At 36.2% G+C, this 27,662-nt stretch overlaps 1 protein-coding gene across 1 annotated transcript in view; it reads right to left on the bottom strand.

The window, feature by feature from the left end:
• LOC150091387 (protein DOP1A) overlaps window positions 1-27,662 on the bottom strand; it is a 519,845-nt gene that overhangs the window by 459,978 nt on the left and 32,205 nt on the right. Inside the window, exons 2-3 of the mRNA XM_090390176.1 lie at window positions 25,281-25,449; window positions 18,815-19,167 (exon numbers count right to left, since the gene is read on the bottom strand). Coding sequence (XP_090246302.1) covers window positions 18,815-19,167; window positions 25,281-25,427 — 500 coding nt within the window. The 5' untranslated portion in view covers window positions 25,428-25,449. The remainder of the gene's footprint in view (window positions 1-18,814; window positions 19,168-25,280; window positions 25,450-27,662) is intronic.

The raw sequence follows: 27,662 nt of genomic DNA, 5'->3' as shown, positions 1-27,662 counted from the left end.
TACCAACCACCCGCTGGCTAAAGGCAAATTTCCGCACATCTATCCTACATCTGTCTTTCCTCAATTTGAATTTATGCCCTCTCAGGTGATTATTCTGAGCAAGAGGAAGAATCCCATCAGCATTGAGCATGCTCAAACCATTCAAGGCTTTGTACAGCTCTATCAGATCAACTCGCTGGTGCCTAGTCTCCAGACACTGTAATTCGCAAAACTTAAGCCTTTCTTCGTAAGAGCACGCCTTTGTTCCATTCACTAATCTTGTTGCCCTTCACTGTACTCATTCCAGCAGCTCTACATCCTTCTTGAAATGAGGCCTCCAGGCCTGTATACAGTACTCTAGGTGTGGCCTGACCATTGCCTTATACAAGGGAATAATCACCTCCTTATCCCTGCTAGAACAATTCCTATATATCATTGACAATACACCATGAGCTACTCTTGCAGCCCGTCTGCACTGCTCAGAGAACTTCATATCTGCCTGCACAACCACCCCCAGGTCCCTTTCATTCTCTACCACTGTCAGTGTAGTACCACAGAGTTGATACGTTGCTCTGGGGTTGCTGTTTCCCATATGTAGTACTTTACATTTGTCAATGTTAAACTTCATTTGCCACCTCTCAGCCCATCTGCTCAACCTTTCCAGATCCTGTTGCAGCAGCATAGTGGCAGTAGTGTCCTTGACAACTCTGCCAACTTTTGTATCTTCTGCAAACTTGGACATTAAGCTTGATATACCATCATCAATATCATTTATAAATACAGAAAACAATAAAGAACCCAATACTGAACGCTGAGGGACTCCACTAATAACATTAGTCCACAATAAGCAGTGTCCATTGATTACCACTCTCTGTCTTCTCCCCCTCAACCACCCCTTTATCCATAGCAGCAATTTGCCTCCAATGCCACACCGCTCCAATTTGTGCAGCAGTCTTCCATGTGCAAGAGTATCAAAAGCATTTCTAAGATCCAAGTATATAATATCAAAGTTATTCCCTGCATCCAGTTCTTTTGTGACTGCATCATAGTATCCAATCAAATTGGTCAGGCAAGACTTAACAAAACCATGCTGTGTCCGAGCTATAACTGAAGTCTTGTCTAGATGATCCTGCAGTGCTTCTTTAACCAGTGCCTCCATTAATTTTCCGGGAACAGAAGTTAAACTCACAGGTCTATAATTACATGTGTCAGCCTTTGATCCTCCCTTGTGAATTGGGGTCACATTTGCACATCTCCAGTCCATGGGTACCTCCCCTGAGTCCAAGGAAGCTCTCATAATTATGGCTAAGGGTTTGCTTACTTCCTTTGCTGCCTCCTTTAATATAACTGGATAGATCCCGTCCACCCCATGTGCCTTTCTTGTGTTTATCTTCAACAATTTCTCCTCCACTTTACTCTCAGTTATTACAAGATTCTCTAGCTTACTGCTAGAGTTGAATACACCGCTGGCATTCCCCTCGCTGAATAACTCCTCATGTGTGAATGTCGATGCAAAATATTCATTTAGTTTGTTAGCTACCTGAGCAGGGTCATCAACAGTTGACTCATCGATATCAAGTGGACCAATCTGATTCATCCTCTTCCTTCTAGAGTTTACATAAGTAAAGAACTCTTTGCTGTTTTTCTTCGCATCCCTTGCCAAGGATCTCTCGTAATCTGCCTTCACCTGCCTAACCTCCTTTGTAACTTTGTTACAGATCAACTTGTATCTATCATAGGCTTCTGTGTCACGTGTTAATTTGTATTTATCCCATGCATTTTTCTTCTCTGCCATATGCCTCATTAATTCATCTGACATCCATTTAGGCCTAAACCTTGAACAATATTTCTTAGTTGGTATGTACAGCCTAGTAGCTTCCAAGATAAGTTCTTTGAATGCTTCCCATTTTGAATTTGCTGTTGGAAACATCATCAGTTGATCCCACTGTATAGAATTTAAATACTGTCTCATTCCATCGTAGTCGCCTTTACGAAAACAATACCCCTTCCCTTTACCCCTAATGGTAGTTACCTCTTTGAGTAACTCCCACTTCAGAACACTGTCATCACTGCCACCTAGTGGTTCATTTATCTGCAGATTCTTAATGCATGAAGAATCGCTACTGATAATCATATCAAGAGTATTACTCCCTCTAGTTGCCTCCCGAACATGCTGACGTAGAAAACAATCATCCAATAAATCCACAAAAGCCTTGCTAATGTGTGAGTGACCAGCCCCCAAATTCCAGTCAATATCTGGGAAATTAAAATCCCCCATTATAAGACTCTCTGATTTACTGGCCCACTCTATTTCTCCGTACAGTTTCTTATTATACTCATCAGAGTCATTAGGCCTATAGCACACTCCGACTCTCAATTTTGATCTCCCAATGCTTATGTCACACCAAACTGACTCGACACTGCACTGTCCAGCGATGTCAACTGGCTTCACTTCCTTGGATTTTATGTGTTTCTTAACTAATAGCATAACCCCTCCTCCCTTCCTATCCTGTCTATCCTTTCTGTAGACATTGTACTCCCCAAATTCTAGTTCTGCATTCCTTATATCTGTGTGACACCACGTCTCTGAAATCCCAACAATATCTGCCTTTGATGTTTTGAGCAATACCTCACATTCATCAAATTTATTTACTAAACTCCTAGTATTGGTGTACACGCAAGTATACATGCACCTGCTCTTCCTCTTAGCCACCCTAACACAACCCATGTGTTTACTTGTACCCCCATGATTCCCAGCAGTCTCTGAAATATCCTGCATCTTATTTTCCAGGCTGCTGCTCATTCCAATAGAAGCAGTGCAAGAATCACTTTCTCCTCTGCCAGTGGCTACTGTTAATTTATTAGTCCTTGTATCCCCCCAATCTAGCAGTTTTCCGACCCACCTAACACTGCCTCGATAGCATCAGCAAACATTCTTGCACCCTTTCTATTTAAGTGTATCCCATCCCTGTAGAAGCAGTCTCTCCTGTTAACAAGTACAGACCAGGCAGAAAAAAATTCTACCCCTTGAGCCCTGCACAATCTTTCCAGGGCCGAATTGATCGACAGGGCTCTCATCATGTACTCCCTCCTATCGTGTCTGGGCAGAATTGCAGACACTTTCAAATTCAACCCTAATTCACGGCTTTTTTTCACCAGTGACTTGTACTTTTCTGACAGAATCTCAGTTATCGGTTGATTCATCTACTGCTCATCTCAGATGCCCAAATTATTCGCTGTATGATTCCTTTCGCCTCAAAGGTGGTACTTGTGCATATGTCCGTTCTGATATTCCCTGTCAAAGACTTGGCAATTTGGAATCTCCTCTCTTTGATCTTCTCTGGCTTAAAATCTCTCTACCTCATTGTGTCAAATTCATCTGTTGTCTCTACCGTTCTCAAAACTCCACTAATCACTTGGAGCTCTTTGACTTCCTCTCTTTGCAACTTGACTTTCTCCAGTCCAACTTTCCTAACAGTGAAGTAATTTTCCTTGGTGATTTTAACGTTCACAACTCCAGCTGGCTTCCGTTTTCTAGTCACACCGACCCAGCTGGTCGAGATGCTGAGGCTTTTGCAATTACTAATGACCTAGCACAGATTGTTCATTTACCTACAAGAATTCCGGACAATCCTAATCATACAGCCAATACGCTTGATCTTTTTCTCACAAACAACCCTTCTAAGTACACGGTCGAAGTGAGAGGTCCTTTAGGCACTTCAGATCACAACTTGGTGATTGTCTCTTCTCCAATGGAACCTTTATCTCATGGCTATTCCCAACCACGTGTTGTTTGGCATTACAAGAATGCAAAATGGGATGACCTGCGAGACTTCTTTTCTTCTTTTCCTTGGTCGGATTACTGTTTCAAAACTTCTGATGTCAACGTTTGCTCAGATCGTGTCAGTGAAATTATTCTTGCAGGAATGGAATTCTTTATCCCACACTCCACTTTAAAATCTCGTCCTTTATCTAAACCTTGGTTTTCCAATAAATGTGCTAAGGCTGTCCAAGGGAAGAATGTTGCATATCATAATTGGCTTGTTTCTAATTCTTCAGTTTCATTTTCTGCCTACACCAAAGCTCGCAACAGTTGTAAAGCAGTTATTAACCCGTCCAAACTAGAGTTTGAACAGGCTAAGAGTAGAAAACTTGCTTCTTGCCCTAATGGTAGCCGAGCATTCTGGTCTCTTGCCAAAGCTATTGGCCGCAACTTTTGCCCATCTTTACTCCCACCTCTGTCCAAACCAGATGGTTCTGTTGTCACTTCAGCCAAGGATAAAGCTGACCTTCTAGCATCCCATTTTTCTTCCAGCTCATGTATTAATGATCTTGGTAAAACACCTCCCACCATTCCCAACACGCTCCATTCAATGCCTCCTGTTCTCTTCCGTCAAAAGGATATCAGAAGGATTTTGATGAATCTTGATGCTAAGAAAGCTCCAGGTCCTGATGGTATTTCTCCACTTGTTCTCAAAACCTGTGCTCCTGAACTTACTCCTATTCTTTGCCGCCTTTTTTCACTTTCTTATTCCAAAGGTGTTTTTCCTTCTGCTTGGAAATTTGCTCATATCCAGCCAGTTCCTAAAAAGGGTGACAAATCCCTCCCATCCAATTATCGTCCCATTGCAATTACTTCTACTCTTTCTAAAGTAATGGAGAAATCAATTAACCGCCAACTCTTAAACTACCTAGAAACCTTCCGTCTGATCAACGATCACCAGTATGGATTCCGTCAGTGTCGATCCACTGGAGATATTCTGGCTTATGTTACCCATTTATGGACTAATTCAATGGAAAGGTTCGGTGAAACACAAGTAGTTGCTCTTGACATCTCAAAGGCTTTTGATCGTGTTTGGCATAAAGGTCTTCTAAACAAGCTTCCATCTTATGGTTTGCCAACTGTTTTTAGTAATTGGTTATCCAGTTTTCTCTCTGATCGCTCACTGAGAGTGATGGTAGATGGCTTTCTGTCTTCTAACTTCTCCACTAATGCCGGTGTCCCCCAAGGTTCAGTTCTTTCCCCCACTCTTTTCCTCTTGTATATCAATGACCTTCTTCCATTGACTGGAAATCCTATCCATAGTTTTGCTGATGATAGCACATTGCATTCAACTTTCCATTTTGAGAAACCTTGTCCTGCTCAATCAGCTTCAACTTCTCGAAAATCTGCTACCAATTCCTTAAATGCCGATCTTCAGGTAATTCTCCAGTGGGGCAAAGACAACTTAGTTGATTTCAACCCTTCTAAAACTCAGTCTTGTCTTATATCTCGCAAAAAGGATTCTTCTGCTCCTATGCTTATCTTTAGTGACACTCCGATTTCTAGGCAAAATAATATATCTCTTTTGGGGATTACCCTGACTTCTAATCTCTCTTGGCACAAGCACATTACAAATATTGCTTCCTCTGCATCGAAAAAACTTGGTTTTCTCTTTCGCTCTCGGCGTTACTTTTCTTCCAAACAGCTGCTCACTCTGTATAAATCGCAAATTCGCCCTGCCATGGAATATTGTTCCCATATCTGGGGTGGTGCCCCCAAAACCTCTCTCCGGCTTCTTGATTCCATTCAGAAGAGGGCAGTTAGGTTAATTAATGATTCATCTCTAACAGAGTCTCTCCACTCGCTTTCTCATAGACGCACTGTTTCTGCTGCATGCCTCTTCTACAGATACTTCCATGGGCACTGTTCTTCTGAATTGGCTTCTATAATTCCTGCTCTCTCTTTCAAAACAGTCCGAACACGTGCCGCCACCAGCCAACATCCATTTACTGTCCAACTTCATACCCACAGAACCAACTTTTCATCTTCCTCATTTATTCATTCAACTGCCGTTTTCTGGAACAACCTTCCTTCATACGTATTTCCTGAAAATTACAATCTACAGAAGTTCAAGTCCAATGTCAAGAAATATCTTCTTTCGTCTTCTTAACCTCAAACCCAAGCACGGTACTAAGTACTATAGGTCCTAATACCTCTCGTGTTTGGAATTCACATAAAAAAAAAAAAAAAAAAAAACTTGTTAAGTAATTCCGCCGGTCTCCTACTCTTAATATCATTAGTGCCAACGTGTACAACTATATCACCTTTTGTGCCCTTAAAAGATGATATCCGCTCTACAACGTCATCAACCTTTGCCCCTGGCAGACATACCCTGGTCCTTTGGTTTGTATCAATGGTTTGTAGTTATGTGTTTACAGTCAAAGGCAGGGAAGAGATTGAAAGCATAAAAAATTGTCAATTCAACATATTTTAGATGGTTTACTTCACAAAGTGAACAGGATTCTCCCTTGAGCTGTTTTTCTTCTTCGGGTTCCATGTTAAATTTTAATGTTAGAGACCAACATTTTCCAGCCAACTCTGTCTCTTGCATTGTGAAAACGTTCTTGTGTTGTAAGACCCCCTGTCCATTCTTTGATGTTATCAAGCCAATTTTTTTCTTTGTCTTCCTTTTGCTCTTTTGCCTTTGCAGAAATCGTCTCTTCCTTTTGCTCTTTTGCTTTCCCTTGCAGGAATCGTCTCTGCAGGTCATATTGAGGGCCTCTTATAATATCCCCTGGGTAGGCAGTCTTTCTCCTTACAATTGTAGTTAGTAGTGTTCTTGTGGTCCTTGCCCTCTTAAGGACCTACTCATTGGTGACCTGATCAGTCCACAGAATTTTAAGCATACTTCTGAGCATCCACATCTGGAAGGCTTCCAGTTTCGTAATTTCCGCATTCCGCATGACCCAGGTCTTGCATCCATATAGGAAAGTGCTCCATGTGTAGCATTTGGCCATTTAATATCTTTTCTGAAAATCCAATTTAGTGTCACAGAGTTTCTTGAGTTTCTTAAAAGCCTCTTTGGCCATACCAATTCTAATCTCTATGTGCCATGGTCATTATTATTTTTAAAGATCTTCCCCAGATATTTAAAGCTACTCTTGAGCTTTTACACTAAACAATTCTTAGTGTTGGAAATAAATTACTTGCAGAATTATATTTTTAACCAAAAAATTATCTTTGTTCAATCTCCTTCCATTACGAGGAAGCAGATTGAACAAAGCAATTTCCTGAAAGATAATTTTTTTTTTTAGATGTTTACCAAAAATAATTCGTTGAGGATATAATCATTAACATCAAAAATAAAATAAACTGAAAAGGGATTGCAAGAACAAATGAATATAAACGAAATTTGAAACAATTTATGGCATCATTTCCATATTGCATACAATTAGCATTATGATTAAACAGTTTTTAAAGACACTGAGGTCAAGACAGTATTTAGTTCATATGACAATTTGGAATCATTGGTCAGAAAATTTATTAGTATTTAGTATTAGTAATGGCCATATGGTGCAAGGAAGCTTATGCTGCACCAGCCAAAAAAAAAAAATTATAATAATAATAATAATAAAATAAAGTAAATAAATAATAAAATAAAAGGAGACAACCTATGAATTTCCCTCCTCCCACAGGTAACTATCCAGCTGACCTATGAATTTCCCCAAACTGTCAGGCCCAACTACCCATGTAGGTAACTTATTCCAGTAATTTAACACGCTGGATAAAATAACACTTCCTGCAATCCAGTCTAAACATCTCTCTCCCCCGTAACTTGAATTTACTCCCCTAGTTCTAGAATGATTTATAACCATGAAAATTTCAACCTCATTCATTTTACGTTTGCCTCTTAGAGCCATAAACACCTGAATTAAGCCTCCTCTGGGTGCCTAGTTTCCAAACTGTGCAACCCACATATTCGAAATTTTTCCTCATGTGGATGCCCTTTTGCCAACCTAACCGGGTGAGTTACCCATCTTTGGACCCTTTCAAGAAGATCGATGTCTGTTTTTAGGTGCAATCACCACACTTGAACACAGTATTTTGGGTGTGGTCTAACAATAGCTTTATATAATGGGATTATGACGTCCTTATCTCTACTAGAAAATGTTCGATAAATCATCGATAGGACACTATGGGCCTTCCTTGTAACCTGTCTATAATGGTCGGAGAACTTAGTGTCTGACGGCATCATAACTCCCAAATCCCTTTCTTCCACTACTGACTTTAGTTCATCTCCACCAAGGGTTGCTGTTCCCCAGGTGTAAGAACTTGCATTTAGCTGAATTAAATCATAGTTGCCACTTTTCTGACTATTCCTAAGGTCTATTTAGGTCACTCTCAAGAAACTCTGCTTGGCGGGGATCGCTAACTACTCTACCGATCTTTACATCATCTGCAAATTTAGACATCACGCCAACCCACCCTCTATCCCTTCATCGATATCATTTAAGAAAATCAAAAACAACAGTGGTCCCAATACTGATTCTTGGGGAACCCTACTTCTTACATTAACCCAATCTGAGGAATAATCATTTATCTCAATTCTCTGCCTCCTGCCCTGAAGTCATCCTGCTATCCATCTAAGAATTTTCCCTGCGATTCCAACTTGTTCCAGTTTATAAAGTAACCGTTCATGTGGGATTGAATCAAATGCTTTGCAGAAATCTAAATAAACAATGTCGAAATCATTCCCTAAATCCATGAGTAACCCTGTGAAAATAGCTAACCAAATTTGTTAAACATAATTTTCCCTTTACAAAACCATGCTGTGTATCCTTTGGAATTCCATTTTCATCTAAATGATCCTGAATTCAAGCCTTTATCATGATTTTCTGCCCCCATGATTTTTCCTATCACTGAAGTTAGACTAACCTGTCAGTAATTTCCCACTAAACTCTTAAAACCACCTTTATGTATTGGTGATACATTGGCACTTTTCCAATCCAATGGAATCCCTCCTGAGTCCAGTGATGCTCTCATAATTAACCTCAATAGTTTACTGCACTCACTGGCTTCCTCCCTTAAAATTATAGGGTATATGCCATCAACCACAGGAGTCTTACTCACCTGTAGGCTTGAAAGTTTTTTCATTAATAATTATGTAAAATTTCAATATCATTATTACATATTTTTCAAGTTCACTCCCATAATTTTCCATTGACATATAGGGTTTTTCTTCTGTAAATATCAATGCAAAGTAACCATTGAGTTCAGCTGCAACATTATTATTATTAGCCATATGGTGCAAAGAAGCCTGAGGGTTATGCTGCACCAGCCAAAAAAAATTTCCCAGTTACTCTGAGTGAGAGAGAGAGAGAGTCAGAAGTAGAAAGGAGTCACCAAGAAAGAGAAGAATGATGATATCCAGCTCAGGACCCTGGGTGTGCCGAGCCCATACTCACCAGTTGAACCCCTGGGGTAGCTGAGATATCTAATACTATACCACATCATTTACATAAGGGTCCGATCTGATTTGTCCTCTTCTTTGCATTTATATATGTGAAGAATTCCTTATCCCCCCCCCTCCCCAACTTGGTTCTCTTTGCAGCAATTTCTCATAATCTGTCTTTGCCAGCCTAACCTTCTCTGTGGCACGATTACAGATCAATTTGTAGCTGTTATAGGCTTCAGTACTTTTTATTGTTCTGTAACTTTTCCATGCCATCTTTTTCTGCTCAAGTAATCTGGCAACTTCATTATTCATCCAACTCAGAATCCTCCTCATGGAGTATTTTTTAATGGTCTATACACATTCAAGGCTTCTGTGATTAATTTTTTATAGGTATACCATAATTCAATTGTATTCTCTCTCTCTCTCTCTCTCTCTCTCTCTCTCTCTCTCTCTCTCTCTCTTTGAGATATCTACTCAGTTAATAGAGACCATGTAGCACCTTAAGCCATTGCAATTTCCTTTCCTGAAATTATAACCCATGCCTTTAACTATTGCTACCTCTCTCTTCTTCATCCACCTTAGAACTCTGATCACTTCCTGCTACTGGTCCCTATACTGTCAAGTCTTATGTCATCTGGTTCATGGGCGATGATCAGGTCTAGAATACTCTTTTCCCTAGTACTTTCCCTGACACATCGATACAAATAACAATCATCTAGTGTGCTTCTCAAACTGTGGTGAAAGACCAGTTTCTTTTATTTCCAATCTGCCACGGACCGGTACTTTTGTAAAATACAAATTGTTGCGGACCAGTAACAGACAAATCCTCACGAACCAGTAACGTCCACAACAAATTTTCAATTTGTTGCGGTCTGTTCACGGTCCATGACAAATCAAACAGTCAAACATAAATCAAAAATAATAAACTCAAACAGTTCACGGACCAGCACTGAGTCCACAGACCACACTTTGAGTAACACTGATCTAGATCTAGTTGATTTAAACATTTTGTCCCCTGTGTGGAGTTTCCTTCCCATTTGTTCCAATCAATTAGAGGAAAATTGAAATCACCCATAATAAGCATTCATGCTTACTTTATCTCAGACCATACAGATTCTAAATTAGCATGTGAAACATCTGAATCTGGGAAAGCTTTCATCGTGCTCAGGCTGCTTTTGATAAGAAGCATGGCCCCACCACCCCCTTCTATCTGCATTTTATTAATAGGGACATAAAATAACTGTATTCTGACATACATGATACATTAACAACACATTTATGCTATCAGGTTTAGATAAACTGTTCTTACAAAGATATCAGAAACAACAGTTAATTTTAGTAAAAGGGTGCACTATCATAATTTAAATTTTGGAAATGCAAATGCATATTCACTAACAGAATAAAGTTGAAATTCACATTCTGCAGGTAAAATGCTATTATCAATGATAGGGTGGTATTTTGAATGGTTTGAAACATTGGTTATTTGGTATTATAAAAAAAGCTTGCATATTTTAAATGAAAAATTCACAAAAAAATTGTCCTATATTTGGCAAATGTCAAAAATTAAGTTTCCCAGACTAAACGGTCTTGCCTGTTGCACAACAGACATAAATGCAGGTCAACATGTGATCTCCTACATGGCCAATCATATAGTGACCCATACTCTTAATCTCTTATTTGCCCTTTATTTAGTTGTTAGCATTGGCTAAGGATGAATAGTTACACAAACCAGTCGTTTCTAGTGCATATTAGCAAATGTTTGTATTTATTAATAAACTTGAAAAACCACTGGTAGCATGAACACATCTTACAAGGATTTGTATGTGCATTACGACCTTGACTGAGAGTTAACTACAAATTATAACACCACGATTTCATCATTACACCTTTGTTAGCAGCATCGCATTCTGGATCTTCTGGTAGTTCCTTGGTCACACCAAATTAATAACCTTTTGCTGCTGGTATGGTGTGTGACACAGAACACCACTGTTAAAATTTTTCTGTCATTTTTTTAAAATTTGTAAATGAAATAAAATCCTCCTATGTACCACCAGTATTCTCTATCTGGTTATACAGTATTTTCTGTTTTCCTGTCAATACACTATGAATTATAAGACATTCATTTTTTTGTTTTGGCATTTAAAAAATGCCAGGTGAGCAAAACATCCATCTTTCTTCTAGGCAATTCCCATTCTCATGTAGCATCTGTGAGATGCTAGAGACAAGTGTCAATTTCCTGTACAGCTTGGTTTTTCCAGTTAAATGTAAACAACTAACACAAATATAGGCATTCATGTTGCATCTACCATGTAAGAATTATGTTTCAATCCACATATGAGTGACCTTGAAAATTCAAAAAAAATAGAATGAAAAGTTTCTTTATTATTAAGTATTGGTTTCTCTTGTTTATTTTTAATTGAGTTTAGCAAATCATAATAACAGATTAAATTTTCAATTCAGTAAAAAAACTAAAAATTTATTTTTTATAATTAAAACAAAAAAGGGCAATTCACAGACATCATGTGTGGTTCTTTGTTAAATTTAATGTGCAAGTGACAGAAGGTTAAAAACTTCCAGAGACCAATGAAACTGAAAATTCAGTATTGATATGACTTTTCCTTCTCATGTGAAGCTGAACATTTGAAACTGATATAGGTTTCTAGAGGGGAATGAGGACAATGCCAAATCAGAACTGTTTAAAATCCACCCAGGGATTAAAAGAACATAGTTCGGTGTCAACCTGACATCTCCAAACTGAGTAACATTCAAACATCTGGAACATATTTAATAAATAATAAATTTCCTGTTTATACTCCGGCACCACAACCAAGTCAGTAGAGTTTACAATAAATCGTCAATACAAATATTTATCATATTTAGTAGTCACGGATTTCCATTTATATGAAGAGATCATATGAAATTTTACATAAAAAAATAAATACCAAATTTTAATTACTGTGATTTTAGCAAAATTTGGGTGGGTGGCTTGACAAATCTTTCTAATGACTCAGGTTTTTTTTTGGTTTTTTTTTTTGTTAGTTGTTGGCGCATCGGCTGTGGCCATATTGCACCTCCCAAGGTTTTTTGCATTTTCTACTCTGATCCAAGCCCGAGGCAGGATTCGAACCCGCAACCTTTGGGTTGCCAGGAATGACTCAGATATAAAATTTCATCAAAATTCATGCAATGTGTGTCCAGTTGTTAAGTGCAGATACAAACAACTAATAATGGCTATGAAGATCTGAATGGAGAAAAAAAATCAAATAATAAAATAAATAAGAATAAGCATCTATATATTTAATATGGAAGACATTTTCTTTTGACAGTCAGTGTGAATGATAGGGCTGAAAGTGGTCTCAAATTGAAGCTATTTCTTCCTAGATGTGCATAAAGTTGTTAAAATTTAAAAATTCTGAATAGTTTTATTTTATGGAATGGGCCAGTTTTGTAGCACAAACGAGAATAGTTCAACATTCACTTCATAGATCTCAATCTATGAAGATGGAAGGTGTTAACTGTTAAACAAACAGTTGTCTGTTTGTTTAACAGTTAACGTTGCTAAGTTGATAAGGCATTATATATAAGGCGTTGATAAGTCTGTTTGTTTAACAGTTAACACTGTCTAAGTTAATACGGCATTTTTTCTAATTAACAATTTGCACTTCAACTATTTAAATGATTAACAATTTGCACATTCGCACAAATGTGTCCTTTGTTCCAAAAAAATAATAATAAAACTCTGCTACCAATTGTGAAATTGCCGACCTTAAAAGAAAGAACTAACCATTAGGATTCCATTGCACTGCTTGCTCACAATATGTCCCCACCTTGCGCACACGGGCTCATACACTCATTACCATTCGTTACATTTAAGACGTTCAGAAGTCATCGTTTTATTGTTATCAACTTTGAGTTTATTTGTTTTTAAGGTGAGCAATAATTTAAGAATTTAAAATTATGTCACAGTCAGCAAGACATGTCCACCGCCATGCTACTATGATTGGTCATTTTGAACATACCCTGCAGCAAAGAAGATACACACCTTTTTGTGTTTCTGCAAATGCATTCAGGATCAGTCTGAAATGGTGAAATCAAAGAAAATTTATAAGTTTCCTCAGATACAAGAAATGACAAAGGATTTGACACGTACTGGCTTACTTGCTTACGACAAAACATGCACTATATTTCTTTAGAGCAGCTAGAGAAAACTTTAAATTTGAATACTAATGAGGGAATGAAATTTAAAAGAGAAATTCGGGTATGCATTAGTTTCAGGTCTCTAATTGAGAATTTTTTAGAGAACAATAAAGATCCGGACTACCAGACTACAGCTGAAAATACGTTGATGAACTTTAAGAAGTTGAGCCGGAACATGATTGTCACAGTACATTTTTACACTTCCACATTTGGAAGTGTGTGTGTAGGGTGAGAGGTTTAAACAGGACATTAAACACATGGAGAGGAGGTACCGGGGAGTTGAAATGTCAACATCAGGGCTGATATTTGCTGGATACTGAAGAGGTACTGTACAGTAGAAGCATCTGCAAGAAAACAAAAGAAACAAAACACTAATAATGAAAGTTTGACCAAGTTTTTAAAGTGAAAGCTGTGTTTTTAGTGTACTTTTTAATATTCTGCCCTCTTCAGTAGTATTTTATAGAAATGAAAATGAATTATCCAAAAATTTTCAGGCAATGTAAACAACAAAACATGGCCTACATTTCTTTAGGACAGCTAGAGAAAATCTCTGCTACCAATTGCAAAATTTTCGCAATGGGTACCGCTAGTGTACATAATAAGAATAAACGTTTTACTAGTACATCTGCTAATTCTCATATTTTTTTTTATTATTTTTATTACAAAGGGTAGAATGGCTACAAAGGCCATTCAGCCTTTTGTAGCTATTTTTTAAAATTCAAACAGCCATAGCTTCATGATGAACATTCGGAACCAGACATATTTATATGAACTTTTTTTTACTTATTTTGGTATACAGAACCAATATAAGTTAAACTAATTTTGTAAATGTAATTTAAAAACACCCTGTATAAATTAGCATAATTGCCAACTTTTGACTTTCAAAAAGCTAGAGATTAGATATTGTTGGCAGGAGAAGAGGAAGAGGTTTCTACCCAAAAAAAGCAAAAAACAGGTATTTTGCAAAAAAGGAGTCCTTCACAAAACACAGAACAAAAAAAAAAAAGGGATTTTTCGGGATAAGCAGGAGGCTTTTTTAAAGTCAATACTGCACTAGAAATTAAATTATACTGACAACATACACATTTTATGTTAAAATACAAACACAGGGTTGTTTCCCAGTACAACACACTTTCAAACATTAACTTATGTATGATTTTTCTGTCCGTGGATTTTAGTTTGAAAGATATTGTTGCAAACTTTGCCCTCCACAGAAATTTTGAGTCAAAGTTTTCTTTGTAACAATCAAATTGATGCTGTGCGGGTTTGGCTGCCAAAGAAATTTCTAGAACTACATAAAAAAAAATCTGAATTCATCCCCCCCCCCCACACACACTCTCTCTCCTGGTTGAATATTCTCTGACCCTCAGCACTGCAATGAGGAATTATTAAAATGCCAAGAACGACTTGGGATAACTTTTTATGTTTCATGCTTCCTGTGCACTTATCACGTCCTCAAACTGGGATGTTAAAGTTGGAGATGACAGTTGCTTGATAAATCGATTACACGGATTAAATATTCTTTAAAGACTGTTCAACAGTGAAAACCCTTGGTAGCAGAACAAAAACTCTTAATTCCATAAAGAAATTAAACAGAGCAACTCTCTCTCTCTCTCTCTCTCTCTCTCTCTCTCTCTCTCTCTCTCTCTCTCTCTCTCTCTCTCTCTCTCTCTCTCTCAAGCATAGAAAGACCAGGTAGTTGGAGGAGGAGAACAAGAGGGCCACTTATAGGAAGAAATTATATGTCAGTCTTGTCAAAAAGGTTCTAGAGCTTCTGCACTCCAAGTCCATTAGACAGTCAAACTAGCTGCAAACATGTTTTTGACATCTCAATGTCCATCCGACCATTTGCATGAACAACTAGACAGATTTTCATAAGATGTTTTAGGTAATATATGGAAAAAATTTGATAAAATATACAAAATTTCATTAAAATTGGACCAACAGATATTTGGAATTTTTTTTTAATAAAAATTCTGCCACAAGCTAGTAAATAACAAGACTGTTGCAATAAAATAAACATAATGAAATATTTCGTATCTCGCAAATTATCCCCTTCAAAATAATTGCCTTGGGCTTCCACATGCTGTTCCTCCAAGCACAGAAACATTAGCCCTTTTAATACGTCAGTCATTCTTTTCCGATAGTCTTAAATGGACTGAAAATGGGTTCCCTTAAGTACACTTTTCAGTTTAGGGAGGAGAAAAAAGGTACAAGGGGCTAGGTCTGGCAAGCAAAGTTCACCCACATGGATTTGCTTTTTGGCCAGAAATTGGTGAACAGAGAGTGCATTGCGTGCTGGGGCACCCAACCAACCTTCCACAATTCGGGTCTCTTCCTTCAAATTTTTTCATGCAGCCTTCTCAGAACTTTAATGTAGTATGTTTGATTGACAGTCTGATTTTGTGGGATGTATTCAGCCATAATAACTCTAATATCAAATAAAACAAGGAGAATGGATTCCTTGCTTTTTTCATCTGGGGAACTGTTTTGTCTACCACTGCATTGGTTGTCTTTTAGTTTCTGCATTGTACTGCAACAGCCAACTTTCATTGCAAGTAATTACATTACTCAGAAAGTCTGGAACTTCTTCAATTCTTTTCAAAACATCTTAACAAACTTTGAGTCTTCACCTTTGATTTTCATTAAAAATTTTTGGCATCATCTTGGCGCACACTTTTCGCATACCTAAATTTTCAGTTAAAATTTGTCTAATTGTTTCTTTGTCCATATTAAGTTCTGATGCAACCATTCTAATGCTTAAATGATGATTACTTCTAATCAATGTCCTTTCCCGGTCCACATTTTCATCAGTTTTTGTAGATACTGGATGGCCTGGTCATCCATCGTCTTCCATATTCTCTCTTCCTTCTAAAAATCTTTTATGACATCCAAACATGCGAGCTCTTGACATAGTATCTTCCCCATCAACCTGATGAAACAATTCTAAACTTTCAGTTGGTGTTTTCTTTAATTCTGTTAAAAATCTGAGGTTGATTTATTGTTCAATTCTTTTGTCTGTCATTTTTCCAGAAAACTGCAAAAACACAAGGTAATGAAAATCTGTCACACTGCAAACTAAAATAAGTGTGCTAGAACACGACTTACCTGACAACTAAAGAAAAATTCAAGGTCAACCTTCAATTTTTCAAGGGTTTTTTTTCACAAGTGCCACCTGGTGAATAGTGGCTGCATGCACAGAATCATTATTTAATAGCTGCACCTTGCAGTTAACACTATATGTAAATGAAAGAATATTTCAGATGTGTGGGCATTATTCTAAAGAGAAAATGATTAACACCAGACTTCCAGTGTATGTTTAGGTGATCTCTGGGAAGGTGGAGAATCAATTTCAATTCAACAGCCCATTAGTTATCCCTTCCTAAAGAAAAAGAAATCAATATTAGTTTCTAATTTTAAATATTCAAGCATTGCTCAAAAAGCAGAATTGGATCGACACCAAATTTTCAGAGTAACTCGTTTACTTCAGGGTAACTCTGAAATTCCATATCACTTCCCCACACACACACACACACAGAAATCAAATATATATATATATATATATATATGAAAGCATGCTTTGTGAATTACTCAAGGAGGAAACGGATCCTCAAATTTTTAGAATATGCTTTGTCAGTCTCTGTCAGGGGTTATTACTTTCAATTCCACAGTTCTACTACAGATCATTGCAATAAACTTGGAACAGACCCTCCCATATATTTCTGAATTTATTACTAAAATTGTTAAAATGTTAAGACATTTTAATACACAATTGGTTTTTAACACACAATTCCAAATTCTTCTTTTATAGACGACGACCTGAAAAAAAGTTGTGCACTTCTTTCTCCTTAGGATATGTTTTTAAAGTTTCATCTTAATTTTTTTTTTCTTTTCACCTTTTATAAATTCAAAATTTTAATTAAGGTTTTTGAATACTGCAATAATAAACCATTGCTAAGCAATTTAATGACAAACTGTTTCATTAAATCTAACTTTAGACATACAGTTTAAATCTACTAGTTTAAAATTTTTTTTTTTTTCTCTTTGTTTAAAGCTACTAGTGGCTTGTCTTTAATGTTTTTTGAATCTGGTGTCAGAAACTATTTTAGTGGCCACACTTTCTTTTTCCAATGTTCACTTCTTGCTCAACTATCCAACTTGCACAGAAAGCAAGGTATTTTTGTGTAACCAAGTTGTTTATCAAGCAGCAGATCAATAACTTGAAAATCTGCACAACTACTATGAGCCTTATACTGATTTTTTCTCAAAAGAAGCCTAATATTTTTGTATTTTTGTTTTAAGTGTGCTGAATCAGCTAAATGTTTCCATTATGAAGGAGAACTCCTGCACCTAAACTCTGTTGGTTGGAAAAAATTCCAAAAAAAGTTCATAACTGAAGGAATTTTGTGATATACCACTGCGTTTCTTCAGAAAAATGGGGAACCAATTGTTTCTTACATTGTCTATACCAAGAGGTACAGGGGAAAAAAAGAGAAAGAGAGAGTAGATTAATAGTTCTTTCCTAGGTTGTGCTATCAATATCCATTATTAGCACCAACTGGGGTGAGGGACACTTTAGTCAAGCTAATGAAGCAGAGACCTTTGAAAGGAGCAACAATCTAAAATTGGATTCCTGTCTAATAAATGCTTAGTAGGGTAAATGCTACAGGATTATCAAGATTATCAGGGCAAACAAGAAAAATAATTGCAATGACAGCAGAAGAAAAGAAAGAAAAACTTACTGTACCCCAACTTAAAAAAAAAAAATCAGACAATCTGAATAAACAATTATATTATCCCATTAGGGGTTGCCTATCTTATGAATGTGGATCATCAAGATAGTGTCTATTCATCAAAACTACCATATTCCATATGTATTTGTATGATATGTATTTTTATTAGATTTTTAACAGTATATTTTATTGAAAATATTTGTTTAACATATACCACACTTTCATTTTAATTTTTTTATTGCAATAAATTATATTTTTAATGAAGAATTCAGTATTTGGTTTACTGCTGCATCAGTGTTGGCAGCAAATCATAAAAAAAATTTTGGATACAGCATTTGCTTATTCATACTGCAATACCACTTGGTAATGATAAAACAATTATTTAAAAATTTCACAATAGCCAAATACTTTGATGCTATCAGCAAGTTTAAGGAATAGTGAAACTGCTTTGAGATCCTTTTCACTTAAGACAACCTAAGACATCTATTAGATTTACTTGTAGTTAATTCTACTAAGATTTTTACTTTCTTTTTATTATTACTATATTTGAAATCTCAAATTCAAAAACATAAGGATAACTATTTTAATAAAAAAAAATAAAAATGTTGAAGTATTACTTTATATTACTTTTTGAAAACAAAAATTTCTCATTTTAAACAAAAAAGCTAACACAAATTATAACTTTACCTTTCATAATAATCTGATCCCTCTTCTAACCCTGGAAGAATACCAATAAGAAATCCATTTAAACCAGGCCTTAGCTTTTCTGCTAGAGGAACAAAGTGAGTTTCATATATTGCCAATAATGTAGGTTTGACATTCATTGCAGCATGACCTAATAAAGGAAACAAGCCGGCACTGTATATAAATAATTCCTGACTTAGTCTTTTTGTGCCAATACATTTGAAAATAATGTCATATGTTTCCAGAGCCTTCAGATGAACTCCACTGGGTAAAGCTGGATGCATGCACTGTGCCAGGCGTTTACTGATTATAATTCTTCGTGGAATGACTGAATACTTTATGTTGTTTAGTAAAACCTGAAAACAGACAGTAATAACAGATGAGAATTTTAGTTAAAATAAACAAAAAAATTTCACTTTTGTTTTTTTTTTTACTCTGATGTTATCAGTCTCTTTGAAATACACTGATAACATTATTAATATTAAAAATTTTTTTTTTTTCTGATAAAGTAAGTTCTTCAATACACTTTTTCTCCCCAATTAGCATTAATTGAGGCATATGATGCAAGAAAGAAAGCTTATACAGCAGGGGTGACCAACTTAATTTGTGATGGGATTACTTTTTTTCTTCAAAATGTGCTGTGATCTACCATCTCAAGAATTTCATTGCACATAGTTAAAAAAGTTAATCAACACATATTGAAAAATGTTGTTTATAAATTTTAAAATTAAATACAATTCAGAATTCTTATTTTAAATTCATACGTATTTAAATTTTTAATTTATGTGAAGTTTGTATCTTCATGTCATCTGCCAAGCTTTCAAAATCGGGGATATACTGTGATAAGGCCAACCGTAAAGAATCTTCTGTATGCAAGTCCATAAGAGTAGAGTAATTCTTCATATTTGTTTGTTTCAAATACGGAAAGACCGATTCACATAGATATGTGGAACCAAAACAGCAATTTAAAATTTCACTGCATTTTTTTACATTTGCACACTTTTCTTGGCATACATATTTCCAATAGTCGTTTTCTGATGATCTGGCTTTTAGGAAGATATCTTTTTGCAATGTACTCATTTCATTTTCAAGTAATATTTCCCCATGTGAAAAATCCCAACGATTTTTTCTGCAATTTGTTTATCTAAGTTGACATTAAATGGATAAGAAATATATTGAACAATGTCTTCAATTGTTTTAAAATCATCGACAACTTTCTCAATTTCAGAAACACATTTTTCACTATTAAATTCAAAAACAGGATTTTTGTAAATGATCTTGCATATTTGCAAAATGATCATTTTTTTTTTTTTTTTTTTTTTTTGAGGTCCTTAGCCATTGCCAAAAATTGATATTTTTATGCAGAAATAAAAATGTGGATGACATGATTAGTATCATGTCATCCACATTTTTATTTTTTCCTTGTAATTCCAAATTTAGATCACTTAATTTACTGGTAAAATCTGCCAAAACAGCCAGATCAGAACCACTCCATATCTTGTAGCTGCTGATAATCATCTCCCCTTTGATCAACAAATTTTTTAATTTCATTCAGCAAATTTTGAAATCTTTGTAGAAACTTACTCTGATGACTCAGCCACCTCATATCTGTGTGTAATATCAAATTTGGTTCATTTTCATCGAGTTGGGTTTTGAAAAGTTTCCTTTGAAAAGATTGTCCTCTGATGGAATTCACGATTTTGAAAGCTATGTCTGTAACACTTTTAGTATTTAATCTTTTGCTAGCTAACACTTGTGGGTGGATGATACCATGGTAACTCAAAAAATCTGGGAATTCATCATCATCAGTTTGGCACAATGCGATGAATCCGTTAAGATGGCCCGTCATTGGTTTAGCTCCATCTGTTGTTATTGATAAGGGCTTGAATAGTGGTAATTTAATTTTTTCAATAAAATTTTTGAATGTGTTAAATATATCAAGACCACTTTTAATTTCATTTTTGAAGAGCACTTTTAATTTCATTTTTGTTCTTAAAATTTTCAAAATGAGAATCTGTTATTTCTAAAAAGGTGTCTTTGATGAATTGACCATCAGAAGTGTGTTGCAGTTCCACAATAGACCGAAATTAAAGCCATGATCGACTTGTTCGCCACCCATGTTATACAGCAACAGCCAAAAAAAAAAAAAAAATTAAGAAGATGGTTGTTGTTGTTATTTGGTTTTTAGGAGCATTAGCAACTAAGGCCATATTGCTCCAGGGATATGCGGTGGTCATTCCCTGACCTTTCCGCATCCTCCGTATTTGTTGGTCACGGGCTCAAACCCCGGTCTAATCAAGAAGCGTGTGCTACGCACTACTGCTACTGCCCACCTGGCTATGGAGGTGCCTAGAAAGATGGCTTCAAAATATTCCCATCATTGTTAAAGTTTTGAAAATATTAGTTATTTTACATTTAAGGCTTTACATAAATGATAGTAGAAAATAAAGCAATTGCTGGACACTTGAGAAGGAAGCCAGGGAACAGCATATACAAGTGGAAAAGGGGCTCACAACATATTATGCTCAAAACATTTTTGTTAAAGCTTGTTAAATTATTCATAATGAATTGGTAAACTAAAAATGTTTTCTCAAAAACAGTTGTGATTACAAAATTTAAGTCAAATTTGTGTTAAGTACTACAAAATATATTTGAATATGAGAAAAAACAAAAAAAAAAAAAAAAAATTTAAATATGTTAGCCAGTGTAACTTGGCAAATGTATATTAGATTTTAATTTTCAAAAAAAAAAAAAAAAAATGCTTTAGACTTGACAAAGAATTGCTTTTAATGCTTTAATTTATGAATGAGTTCACTCATTATATCTTTGACAGTTAAAAAATAAATTATGTAATGTATACAGTGTGTTACATTTCAAGCATATTACATTTTTATTTCTTAAATTACTGCATTGTTTTTCTTTATCTGTGATTAACAGAAGTAAAAAGTAAATAACTAATTATTCCAATACCAATTAATTACAAATTAAGTACCTTATTAATTAACTAATAACATAAAGGTAATTTATGTTACCGCAATAAGACAGAGTGGTAATCGATGGACATTGCTCTTCATGGACTAATGTTATTAGGAGTCCCCCAGGGTTCAGTGTTGGGTCCATTGTTGTTTTCTGTATTTATTAATGATATTGATGAAGGTATATCAGGCTTAATGTCTAAGTTTGCAGACTATATGAAGGTTGGCAGGGTTGTTCAGTAGCTTAATGACACTAATGACAGTACGCTACTGAAAAATGATCTAGGAAAGTTGGGCAGATGGACTGAGAGGTGGCAGCTGAAGTTTATCATTGACAAATATAAAGTACTGCATATGGAGCAGGGCCAAGAAGTCTGCCTTCATCCTGCTCAATTGCATCAATCATATCATGCAATTTTACTTCCAGGAATTTTTTCTCAGGAAATCTCTGAATAAAGAACTTCAAATTTTGAAGCTCTGTTAAGATCAAGGTCAAGCACTGTCTTCCCAAAGGATGTGGCCGACACCTTCCTTTGAAGGAAGGAAGGAACACAACACAACATTACCACTCAATGGAAGATTTATGGGTAGTTTTATCCATAACCAGTGTCTTTATCATTCCAAACCTCCCTCCCTTGTGGCATCCAAATCATTTTTGCATCTTCAGAGGCCCAACGATAAATAGGGTGGCATGGTGGTCAATGACAGTAACCAGGGTATTCTACTGCAACAAGATCTAGAAAAATTAGACAGATGGGCTGAAAAGTTTAACAATAGCAAATCCAAGAGAGGTACCAACCTTTAGAGTGGTACCACTCTAAAGGTAGTGGAGAATGAAAGAGACCTGAGGGTAATTGTGCAGTCAGATATGACATTTTCCAACCTTCAAGACTTGATTGCCTGTGAGAAATAAATATCGTTATTTTGTATGTTTAATATAAATCTTGGCACAGGTTGTCCGATTATTGATTTTATTATTGCCTCCAGCCACCAGGTTCCCTGCTTCCTGAAGGATGGCACTGACTTGTTAGAATTCACTTTTGCGTAAACAAAACCAGTTTATGGTAGCTACAACATATGTGCACTCTAAAAAATTTTATTGTGAAGGTTGAGCTGTTAAATTAACAAAAGAATAAAAACAGCTTTTCTAAGTTGTTTACATACACTGCCCCCCCCCTCTTCATAGAATTAAGGTCAGTTGCAATTGCTACACCAGTTCATAGTCTTTTGCTACATATTTTTTATGCCATTTTATCTGTGCTGATGTCTTTTTAATATAAACAAACTTTAATTTACAGTTTGTTTATATTAAATCTGATCTAGCAGTGTTATGGCAAAAAAACTTAATGGATGGAATTAAGCCTGGAAATTATACAAGGGGCTGATAGGATGGAACAAAGCAAAAACAACATCCCTTTACCTACTTTATCTACAATTAATGAATAACCGAAAAAATCTTGTTGAAGAAATGCATGACTTTGGGGAACACTGGAGCAGCAATAAAAAACAGGAAACAAATTTGTGGTGCAAAACAAGAAGAGCTTGAAACAAAACTTTGAGTGGTACCAACAAATGTATGCATCTAATTTGCCAATATCAGGTTCGATTTTGCAAGAAAAAAAGCAAAATATCTAGCTCAGCAACATGGAATTAGCAACTTCAAATGTAGCAGTGGCTAGCGCCAAAGATTTAAAAACAGGAATAACTTGATTTCGCGAAATGTTTGCAGCGAGTTTGGATTAGTTGACAAAGAAAAGGATACAGACTGGTTGTGTTCTGTACATCCATTCTTGAAAAATGAGGCAAAGGACCGAATAAAAGTTACAAAATCGAAATTCCCACCAAAATATTGGGTTAGCGAAGAATGAAAAAGACCTGGGGGTAATTGTTTTGTTAATGATATACAGAAACTTTGTTTGCAGGGATAAAGAGGTGATTATCCCTTTGTATAAGCCCATGGTATATATGCCACATCTTGAGTACTGTATACAGGTCTAAATAACTCACTTTAAGAAGGACGTAGATCTGCTGGAACAGGTGCAGAGAAGGGCAACCAGACTGGTGAAGTAGCAAAAGGGATAGGTGCTCTTACCTAGAAAGGTGAAAGCTTTTCTGGCTGCTCTTACCTAGAAAGCCTTCAGTTCTGCAAATTGCAGGGTCTCAAGACCAAGAACCTGTAGGGAGGTCTGATTGAGGCGTTTAAAGCCCTGACTGGATTGAGTAAGCTGAATGTTAATGGTATTCTTCCACTTGCTGAGACTACACACATGAGGGGGCATAAATTCAAGTTGAGGAAGGATGGTTGCAGGATAGAAGTGCAGAAGTCTGCCTTCAACCAGCAGGTGGTTGATTGTTGGAACAGGCTTCCATCTGTGTTTGTGGAAGTGGACAGGCTGAATAAATTCAAGGAAAATCTACACAAATTCTTGGTGCGTACAGATGGATGAATTTTTTTTTATTTTGGCTGATGCTATTTAAGCTTACTTTCTTGCATCATTTGCCACTGCTATTACTATTAACTCAGAACTTTTTCCCAATATTGTCCTGTAACTATTGAGTATATCCTCAGATATCCTACTCATAATATCATCAGTACCAAGTAATCATCTTTTCTGCTCTTAAAAGATGATCGCTGCATGGTAAGCAATGCAGGCATGTATTGTGGTTATCAGTAAAATGGTGAAACAACTATCTGCTATAGATATTCCAGTAGCCCAGCTGATTATGCACAACGTTCCACATGAAAAGTGAAATCTATGTTCTAACTGCACAAGAGACATATGTTTCCTGACGCCTTTCGCATGTTTAGACGATGCGAATGGATGTCCATACTTGTTGCTGTTCACTATGGCCATCTAACCACTGGCAAACTTGCAACACCACTTCCTCATATGTTGCACTGACATGACAGTGGGACCATAAATAGCTTGAATTCCTAGTAGCTTTCTAGTTGTGGGGTGCTTTATCCATAGAAAGTGAATAACTGCTCACACCTTATTAACAAACACCCAGCACTATTACTGAGTTGCGACCAACTACTTTTTCACGCAAAATAATCTATTCCTCATATGTTGCATTGTATATGTTGCCTATTAAGAGGGCCATATACTAATGAATTCCCACATTTCAGCCCAATACAATCATTTGCTACTGACAGATAAAATAAGTAACCATACATGTTAACTTCCCCTCATAATTGCCAATACAAGCAAATAATTTTACATTTTAACAATCTTCATGTAAAATTTACAATGAAATAGAGTATTACATTACTTGTAATAGCAATAAATTCGAATTGAGCAAAATTTCTTTAAAATTCTCCAAATCAAAATATTCTTGTAAATAGATACCTCTGAAAACAGCTTATTATTCTTTCAAATATTCTATAAATTATTTATTAAATATATTTGAAAAGATAATAATAATAATCATAATACAAATATGTTGCGCAGTTAGGATGATGAGACAAGTTGAAAGTAATAATAAATTCTTACTTTATTGAGTTTTCCTAAAGCAGAAATCAAATCTGCCCATTCACTTGTATATTCAAAGCTTTTCAAAGCCTTATCAATAGCTGATACATATGAACGGTACCTTGGATCCCCCAGCAACTCGTATTCTTCCAGAGCAATACTAGTCATTCTTTGGGAATATTTATTCTACCTTCAAAATAACATAATTAAGAATCATGAATATAATAAAAAATAAATTTAAAAAACCATGAATATTACTATAGATAATTCACTGAGCATTATTAATTTTTAACTTATAAGAATTAAAAATAACTTAAAATCATGAATTGTTACTATTCTCTAAAATCTTATGAAAATCCATTTTTTGACATGTCAACATGTCCTTCAGGATCATTTTCAATTGCTTTTTTTGATCAGCACTTCAGAAGAATTCAAATTAAGTCCTTTCATTATTTATTATTATTTTTTTAATCTATGGAAAAGGAATAAATTGTTTTTTTTTTCCTAGTTTAGACTATACAGTATTTTAGGGCAAGAGCCTCATGCTACATAGTAGAATGACTAATATACAGGGTATCTCAAAAATATTGGTACAAACATTTAGGGGAGGTAGGTAACATCTAAAGGAATGTGAATTGCATCGGAACCCATAACCGGAAACGTCACGGGAAAGTAGTAGCAGAGGCACAAGAAGCAGAAATGACACAAGACAGTAATTAGTGGCAAACATTTATTTGACATAATATTAACAATGGAGTACGAGATGGATGCATTTCATGATGTTACAACAGATGCTTGAAGGTTCCACCATGAGACGCGATGCATGTGTGACACCGATGCAGCATGGATTGGCGGACATGGTCAAACACACCTGGAGTTTCTTTGACAGTAGCAGCAGCACAGCCGAGTCTCGCCACGAGATCCATTTCCGTCTCCACGGGCAATTCATACACGAAAGAAATCAAGGCTCGATAAATCAGGTGAGCGTAGGGGCCAGGCAACGGATCCACCACGGCCAATCCATCGACGCCCAAAACGTCTGTTCAAATGGTCACGAACACACCTTCCATAATGGGCAGGTGCCCCCATCATGTTGAATCCAAATGTTGCGTCTCACATTTGCTGGAACATCAAGTAACCCTGGTAGAACTTGGTCAAGAAAGATCCAATATTTAGTGGAGTTCATGCGGGATGGTAACAGGTATGGGCCGACTAAGTCACCGACCATACCTGCCCACAATTTATTGTGAAGCGATATTGTGCCGCATGGGGGCGCACACTGTGTGGGCCCTCTGCTAATCCATACACTAGGTGCATGTCTGCCAGCTCACAGTTCGTATATCAATGCATGCTCTTCGTGCAGCGACTACTGCTTGAATGAGTAAACCAGAAATTTTCCCTCTTGCGAACTGATGAACAGCGCCGTGTACTGACTTACGGTGACGTTTCTGGTTATGGGTTCCTATGCGATTCACATTCCTTCAGACATTACCTGCCTCCCCCTAAATGTTTGTACCAATATTTTTGAGACACCCTGTATAGTTTAGTGCAATGGCATCAGTTTAATTCGTAGCCATCTACGAAAGCAGTTGAATTGGCATAATTTTAATCATATCTCATATTGTGAATACCTTCAGGGAAACTGCTTAAGCACTTCCTCGAATATGTAACACTTCACCAGTGGAAAAGACTAATTTACTTATTCTCGGTGGATACCACCACCTAGACAGCACCATTCTGAAGTTTACTGGCTTCTCATCAGTGGATGGGCAGGTACCCTAGTGTTGAAATAGTGACAACCCAGTTATGATTTAATTAAAATGATACCAATTCAACTACGTTGGTAGATGGCTACGAACTTACGTTAGTTCTGTCGATTTTCGGTAATGCATCAAGTCCTATACATTTTTTATGAAATAAAGAATTTATTATTATTATTTAATCTATGGAAAAGGAATAAATCACAAGTTGCACTCAAAAGTACATCTTGAAATACTTTTAAATGTGTCACAAAATTTGAAGGTATTTGTAAAGAACTGTATATATATATATATAATAGCAGTAAGTAAATAAGAGTGGAGAGTAATTGGAATAAAACGGAAAGATAACAATGATAGCAGTAAGTAAATAAGTAAAGCGAGGAGAGAGCGATTGGAGTAAAACAGAAAGATGATAACAATAATAGGTATTATGGATCAGGGACACTGCTTAAGCAAACGTAGCCTACAACCATAATGTACAAATAGTTGTACAGTAGACTCTTGATTTTCCGGGATAGAGGGTAAAATAAAAATCACAGATAATCGAATTCCCAGTTAATCCAAAAATACACAGTAAGTCCCCGACATAAGTTCCAGGACTTTTTACGTAAATCGAGTTTTACGTAACTAGGGAATGACTAAT

The sequence above is a fragment of the Mastigoproctus giganteus genome, chromosome 1, assembly GCF_048544385.1.
Source record: "Mastigoproctus giganteus isolate SK-2022 chromosome 1, ASM4854438v1, whole genome shotgun sequence".
Taxonomy (NCBI): domain Eukaryota; kingdom Metazoa; phylum Arthropoda; class Arachnida; order Uropygi; family Thelyphonidae; genus Mastigoproctus; species Mastigoproctus giganteus.
This window is presented reverse-complemented; position numbering and strand designations above follow the sequence as displayed.